Source organism: Mandrillus leucophaeus, unplaced genomic scaffold (assembly GCF_000951045.1).
Source record: "Mandrillus leucophaeus isolate KB7577 unplaced genomic scaffold, Mleu.le_1.0 Scaffold6, whole genome shotgun sequence".
Taxonomy (NCBI): domain Eukaryota; kingdom Metazoa; phylum Chordata; class Mammalia; order Primates; family Cercopithecidae; genus Mandrillus; species Mandrillus leucophaeus.
This window is the reverse complement of record NW_012106474.1, coordinates 1,677,861-1,685,649: the sequence shown is the minus strand read 5'-3', so window position 1 is coordinate 1,685,649 and position 7,789 is coordinate 1,677,861. Positions and strand designations below refer to the sequence as shown.

Genomic DNA, 7,789 nt, shown 5'->3' with positions numbered 1-7,789 from the left:
ATATTATGTTGAAATGGTGAGAGAGGGCATCCTTGTCTTGTACCTGTTTTCCAAGGGAATGCTTCCAGTTTTTGCCCATTCAATATGATATTGGCTGTGGGTTTGTCATAAATAGCTCTTATTATTTTGAGATATGTTCCATCAATACCTAGTTTATTGAGAGTTTTTAACATGAAGGGATGTTGAAGTTTATCAACCCCATCAATCTGCATCTATTGAGATAATCATGTGATTTTTGTCTTTGGTTCTGTTTATGAGATGGATTATGTTTATTGATTTGCATACGTTGAACCAGCCTTGCATCCCAGGGATGAAGCCGACTTGATCACGGTAGATAAGTTTTTTGATGTGATGCCGGATTCAGTTTGCCAGTATTTTATTGAGAATTTTCACATTGATGTTCATCAGGGATATTGGCCTGAAGTTTTCGTTTTTTTGTTGTGTCTCTTCCCGATTTTGGTATCAGGACGATGCTGGCTTCATAAAATGAGTTAGGGAGGATTCCCTCCTTTTCAATTGTTTGGAATAGTTGCAGAAGGAATGGTACTAGCTCCTCTTTATATTTCTGGTAGAATTCAGCTGTGAATCCTTCTGGTCCTGGGCTTTTTTTGGTCGGTAGGCTATTAATTACTGCCTCAGTTTCAGAGCTTGTTATTGGTCTATTCAGGGATTCAACTTCTTCCTGGTTTAGTACTGGTAGGGTGTATGCATTCAGGAATTTATCCATTTCTTCTAGATTTTCTAGTTTATTTGTGTAGAGGTGTTTACAACATTCTCTAATGATAGTTTGTATTTCTGTGGGATCGGTGGTGATACCCCTTTGTCACTTTTTATTGTGTCTACGTGATTCTTCTCTCTTCTTATTAGTCTAGCTAGCGGTCTTTCTATTTTGTTAAATTTTTTTTTTTTTTTTCAAAAAACCAGCTCCTGGATTCATTGATTTTTTGGAGGGTTTATTGTGTCTCTATCTCCTTCAATTCTTCTTTGATCTTAGTTATTTCTGGTCTTCTGCTAGCTTTTGGATTGGTTTGCTCTTGCCTCTGTAGCTCTTTTCATTGTGATGTTAGGGTGTTGATTTGAGATCTTTCTAGCTTTCTCATGTGGGCATTTAGTGCTATAAATTTCCCTCTTTAGCTGTGTCTCAGAGATTCAGGTACATTATCTCTTTGTTCTCATTGGTTTCAAATAACTTCTTGATTTCTGCCTTAATTTCATTATTTACCCAGGAGTCATTCAGGAGCAGGTTGTTCAACTTCCATGAAATTGTGTGGTTCTGAGTGAATTTCTTAATCCTGAGTTCTAATTTGATTGCAATGTGGTCTGAAAGACTGTTATGATTTCAGTTCTTTTGCGTTTGCTGAGGAGTGCTTTACTTCCAATTATATGGTTGATTTTAGAATAAGTGCCATATGGCACTGGAAAGAATGTATATTCTGTTGATTTAGAGTAGAAAGATCTGTAGACGTCTAGTAGGTCCACTTGATCCAGAGCTGAGTTCAAGTCCTGAATATCCTTGTTAATTTTCTGTCTCATTGATCTGTCTAATACTGACAGTGGGGTGTGAAGGTCTCCCACTATTACTGTGTGGGAGTCTAAGCCTCTTTGTAGGTCTCTAAGAATTTGTTTTATGAATTTGAATGCTCCTGTATTGGGTGCATATATATTCAGAATAGTTAGCTCTTGTCGTTGAATTGGTCCCTTTACCATTACGTAGTGCCCTTTTTTGATCTTTGTTGGTTCAAAGTCTGTTTTGACATAGACTAAGGTTGCAACCCCTGGTTTTTTTGTTTGTTTGTTTTGCTTTTTTTCTGGCGGGGGGCGGCTTTCCATTTGCTTGGTAAATTTTCCTCCATCCCTTTATTTTGAGCCTGTGTATCTTTGCATGTAAGATGGGTCTCCTGAATATAGCACACTGACAGGTGTTGACTCCTTATCCAATTTGCCAGTCTGTGTCTTTTAATTGGTGGCATTTAGCCCATTTACATTTAAGGTTAGTATTGTTACGTGTGAATTTGATCCTATCATCATGATGCTATTTGATTATTTTGCACACTAGTTGATCCAGTTTCTTCATAGTGTCATTGGTCTTTATATTTTGGCATGTTTTTGAGGTGGCTGCTACCAGCTTTTCCTTTCCATATTTAGTGCTTTTTTCAGGAGCTCTTGCAGAGCAGGCCTGGTGGTAACAAAATCCCTCGGCATTTGCTTGTCTGGAAAGGATTTGATTTCTCCTTCGCTTATGAAGCTTAGTTTGGCTGGATATGAAATTCTGGTTGAAAATTATCTTCTTTAAGAATGTCGAATATTGACCCCCAATCTCTTCTGGCTTATAGAGTTTCTGCTGAGATGTCCACTGTTAGTCTGATGGGCTACCCTTTGTATGTGACCTGGCCTTTCTCTCTGGCTGCCCTTAACAGGTCTTCCTTCATTTTGACCTTGGAGAATCTAACGATTATGTGTCTTGAGGTTGATCTTCTCATGGAGTATCTTAATGGTGTTGTCTGTATTTCCTGAATTTACATATTGGCCTGTCTTGCTAGGTTGGGGAAGTTCTCCTGGATAATATTCTGAAGTGTGTTTTCCAGCTTGTTTCCATTCTCCCCATCTCCTTCTGGTACTCCAATCAATCGTAGGTTTGGTCTCTTTATGAAGTCCCATATTTCTTGGAGGCTTTGCTCATTCCTTTTCATTCTTTTTTCTCTATTCTTGTCTGTATATCTTATTTCAGTAAGGTGGTCTTCAAACTCTGATATCCTTTCTTCCGCTTGGTCGATTCAGCTGTTGCTACTTGTGTATGCTTCACGAAGTTCTCATGCTGTATTTTTCAGTTCTATCAGGTTGTTTATGTTTTCTCTAAGCTGGTTATTCTAGTCAGCAATTCCTCTAACTTTTTATCAAGGTTCTTAGCTTCTTTCCATTGTGTTAAAACATGCTCCTTTAGCTCATCATCATTTTTTATTACACATCTTCTGAAGTCTACTTCTATCAATTCGTCCATCTGATCCTCCGTCCAGTTCTGTGCCCTTGATGGAGAGACACTGTGATCATTTGGAGGAAAAGAGGCACTCTAGCCTTTCGGGTTTTCAGCATTTTTTCATTGATTCTTTCTCATCTTCATGAGTTTGTCTAATTTTGGTCTTTGAGGCTGCTGACCCTTAGATGGGGTTTTTGTGGGGGCCTTTTGTTGTTGTTGTTGATGCTGTTGTTGTCGTTTTCTGCTTGTTTGTTTCTCTTTAAATAGTCAGACCCCTCTTCTGTAGGGCTGCTGCAGTTTGCTGGGGTGAACTTCAGGTCCTACTCATCTGATTTGCTCTTATGCCTGGAGATGTCACTCAAGGAAGCTGGAGAGCAGCAAAGATGCATGCCTGCTCCTTTTTCTGGGACCTCTGACCTTGAGGGGCCCAACCTGATGCCAGTAGGATCACTCCTGTATAGGGTATCTGACAACCCCTGTTGGAGGGTCTCACCCAGTTGGGTGGCATGGGGAGCAGGACCCATTTAATGAAGCAATTTGTCCCTTGGTAGAAGGGTGTGTTTCACTGGGGGGAACCCACTTGTCTGGGCTGCCTGGATTACTCAGAACTACCAGGAGGAGAGGCTAAGCCTGCTGGTCCACAGAGACTACAGCCACCCTTCCCACTAGGGGCTCAGGCCCAGGGAGATCCAAATTCTGTCCCTGAGCCTCTGGCTGAAGTTATTGGAGATCCTGCAGGAAAGCCCCGCCCACTGAGGAAGGATGGGTCAGAGTTAGACCTGAAGAGGTACTCTGGCTGCAGACTGCCACAACTGGTGTGTTGGGCTGTGGGGACAAGTCTTGGGACCAAGCTGTCTAGCCTGCCTGGCTCCAGCAGGGGAAAAGCGCAGCCTGGAACTATGGAAATGGGTGCCGCCCTTCCCCTACCCTGGGGACTTAGCATGTTAGGCAGTTGCAAGTCCCAGTGCTGGCTGCTGCCCCTCTCACAAGGAGCTCAAATTGCTTAGACATCAGGCAGCCGCAGCCAGTGCTGGCCACCCTTCCCCATGGGAGTTCAGTAAGCTTAAGCAGACTCCAATTGAGAGGCTGTAAGAATCTGCACGTTCCAGGGTTGTGATGCAAAGCCCCAGTGGCGTGGGTCTGCAAGTGGAATCTTCCGATCTGTGGGTTGCACAGTTCCGTGGAAAAAGCACAGTTTCCCTGTCTGGGTAGCAGCTTACTCACCACCTCCCTTGGCTTGGGGGAAGGGGGTTCCCCTTCCCCCTGTGGCTCTCAGGTGCGCTGCCGCACCACACTGCTCTTCCTTCTCTCCATGGGTCATGCCAGCCTTCTAGTCAATTTTGATGAGAGAACCTGGATACCTTGGTTGCTGGTGAAGGATCCACATGCTTATGTTTTTTTCCCATAGGAGCCTCCCATATGGTGCTGCTTCTGGTTGGCAGTCTTGGCCCCACCCCTAGTTTCGCGTAGGTGGGAGGCCTCAGGAAACTTACAATCATGGCGCAAGGCAAAGGAAAAGCAACGCACCTTCTTCACCAGGCAGCAGGAGGGAGCTGGAGTGATTTTCTTTCTTTTTTCTTTTTTTTTTTTGGGAAACAGAGTCTCACTCTGTCGCCCAGGCTGCAGTGCAGTGGCGCGATCTCGGCTCACTGCAAGCTCCACCTCCCGGGTTCACGCCATTCCTCAGCCTCCCGAGTAGCTGGGACCACAGGCCCCCGCCACCACCCGGCTAATTTTTTGTATTTTTAGTAGAGACGGGATTTCACCGTGTTAGCCAGGATGGTCTCGATCTCCTGACCTCGTGATTCACCTGCCTCGGTCTCCCAAAGTGCTGGGATTACAGGCGTGAGCCACCACGCCCGGTCTGAGCTGATTTTCTAAGAGTAATTCTGGCCAAACTTTCATGCACTCCCTCAGCCAAACTCCATTTGGATCTATTCAGGCAGGAATCTTAGTTCAGCTCCTTAACTCTCATAAGTGGAAACTGACACCAACTCATTATAAAACCTAAGTGGGAAAAAAACAAAAACAAAAACCCTCCTCTATCATTTTTATCTTCTTGTTTATAGATAATTCAACTAAGAGGCATTTTTACTGGTCAATGTTGACATGGTTGTTTTCAGTTTTGGTTGTAATGACGAAAATCATACTGATTATCACAGGTATTGCTTGCCTCCCACAAGTGCACACCCTGCCTCTCTGCTAGAAAAATCCCAGTTTGTACACTGGATCCACAATTTTCTCCATTTTTTTTTTTTTTTTTTAGGTGATGGAGTCTTGCCATGTTGCTCAGGCTGGTCTCAAATTCCTGGGCTAGAGCAATCCTCCCACCTTGGCCTTCCCATGTGCTGGGATTACAGGAGCGAGCCACTGTGCCTGGCCAATATCCACACTTTTCACATGATCTCGTGCTTGGAAAAGGTAGACTCCAGCCCCAACTTTAAGGAGGGAATTACAACTGGTCTAGTCATAGGAACATGATTAAATTCTGTCAAGCAAAATGAATGTACGTGGAAGTCTGTGGGGAGAGTGGGAAGTTGGAAAGAATCTGGATCCTTGATCAAATCTCTGGGAAATAAAATTTTCCTCATTTCTTTAAACAATTAATATTGAGTTTTCAGTTCCCATATCTGAAAAAAAGATCCTAGAAGGCTCACAGAGCCTAATAGAGCCTAATAGATTAGTAAATTGACTACACACTTGTAAGCAGTTTGGCTGGAGCGAGAAGACATTAGGGAATTATGAAATATAATAACATCTTTCTTTCGAACTTGGTAATTCCTTTCAAAACAATGAATACAAAGTATTAAAATATCATTGGAAATATCCAAAATCTATCTTAACATCTACTGAATTTGATACTTTACACGGTTGCATTTGAATTTCCTGTAGCAAATTATAATTTTCTTAAATCTTACAAAAATGATCTTTTACCTATATTCTACTATAAGAATTTGTATACACATACATACATACACACACAGACACACATGCATACACCTTTTATACTACTTTGGCATAATATTGTTAGTTAATATAATAGTAAGTATAAATGTAAAAATCTAGCTTCTACTTTGTTGTTAAAATAATACAACTGAAAGTCCTCAAATGAGAATAAGAATATAGCAAATCAGAAATATTATGAGGTTCACAAATATGTAAATTTCATTTATTTTTGAAAAGCTCAGAAGTAAACAGTCCTTAGTACCTGTGATGAGCTATTCATAATAAAGGGCAAACACCAAGGCCAGTGCCACATAGGATTCCGCTTCGTGTTTAGCTGCGACCCAGCTGTCCCATGCAACGTCCCAGATCCATCTGCTGGCAATCTGTGAGAGAAATTTTGTAAAGACCAACTTTAGATTGAACATATTAAGAAGTAATTTTCAAATCTACACTAGTTTTTAAAAAATGAATGCATCGGTATCTCAGAAATTATTTTTCAGACATAATTTGTCTGGTTTTCCCTTTCATAAAAAGCTTGGAGAATGACACTGCCCCAGCCCATCCTTCTTTAATGGAGGCTGGCCTTTCTCTAAAACAGAGAGAGGCTCCCTTAGCTGTGTTTCCAGGGCCAGGAGCAGAAGGCCCCTGGGAATGGGGATGTAGTGGCTCTGCATACAGTATGACTCTGCCATGTAATTCCTGACAAGGAAGTCTTCCCACCCTTTAAAGATTTTCAGCCAAAAAGTTTGTCTGGGCTTTGCCTTGAAATGAAGAAATGGCATTGACTATACAAGTAGGCTGATATAGACAATTCTAACTCCTTTTCTCTGTGTACAAATCCATATGTGATCTGATTTCAGCCCACTTCTTCGTGGAGGATCTAAAATGGCCCAAATTCTTTTTTTTTTTTTTTAAGACATAGTTTCACTCTTGTTTCCCAGGCTGTAGTGCAATGGCGTGATCTCGGCTCATTGCAACCTCCACCTCCTGAGTTCAAGTGAGTCTCTTGCCTCAGCCTCCAGAGTAGATGGTATTACAGGTGCCTGCTACCACATCCAGCTAATTTTTCTATTTTTAGTAGAGATGGGGTTTTACCATGTTGACCAAGCTGGTCTTGAACTCCTGACCTCAGGTGATCCGCCCACCTTGGCCTCCCAAAGTGCTGGGATTACAGGCATGAGCTACCACGTCCGGCCGAAAAATTCTTTATGGCTTCTCCTATTAGGAAGTTGACTTTATGTCCCCACCCTGTGAATAAGACTTGGCCTTGTGACTTGCTATGAGTTGTAAAACATGACACTGTAAAACTTCCAAGCAAGGCCTTCAGAGGTCTTGTAGCTGCCACTCTCATGCTCGTGGAATACTATGCTGAGCCCCCCATGGTATGAAAGCCCACTCAACCTACTGGAGGATGCTGGCTCACATGCAGGAGAACCCAGGGGCCCAGGCCACAGCTAGCCCAACAGTCAGACAAGTGACAGAAGCCGTCTTGGACCTGCAGGCCCAGGTAAGTCATTACATGGCTACAAGTGCATCGGTGAGACCAGCAGAAGAGCCAAGTAGCTGACTCACAGAAAGTAAGCAAATACATGGCTGTTGTTGTAAGATACTAAGTTCTGGGGTGGTTTGTTGTGCAATAATATAAGCTGAAACATTCCCCCACTGCGCATCATGCCACTCTCTACCACCTACTTGTTACATATCAAGCACACGAGGTCATCCCTGCCTCAGGATCTTTGCACTTAAAGTTTTCTCTGCTTGGAACATCCTCCCTCCTCTTTGGTACGGCTGGTTCCTTCTTATCTGGATGTCAGAGGGTTCTCCCTTCTCTAAACAATCCCAAGTAGCCACTCTGCTACTCTATCATAT

At 42.7% G+C, this 7,789-nt stretch overlaps 1 protein-coding gene across 1 annotated transcript in view; it reads right to left on the bottom strand.

The window, feature by feature from the left end:
* Window positions 1–6,124: 6,124 nt before the first annotated feature.
* The window catches only part of TCTE3 (t-complex-associated-testis-expressed 3), a 16,884-nt gene continuing 15,219 nt past the window's right edge, over window positions 6,125–7,789 (bottom strand). The window contains exon 4 of the mRNA XM_011999601.1: window positions 6,125–6,303. Coding sequence (XP_011854991.1) covers window positions 6,193–6,303 — 111 coding nt within the window. The 3' untranslated portion in view covers window positions 6,125–6,192. The remainder of the gene's footprint in view (window positions 6,304–7,789) is intronic.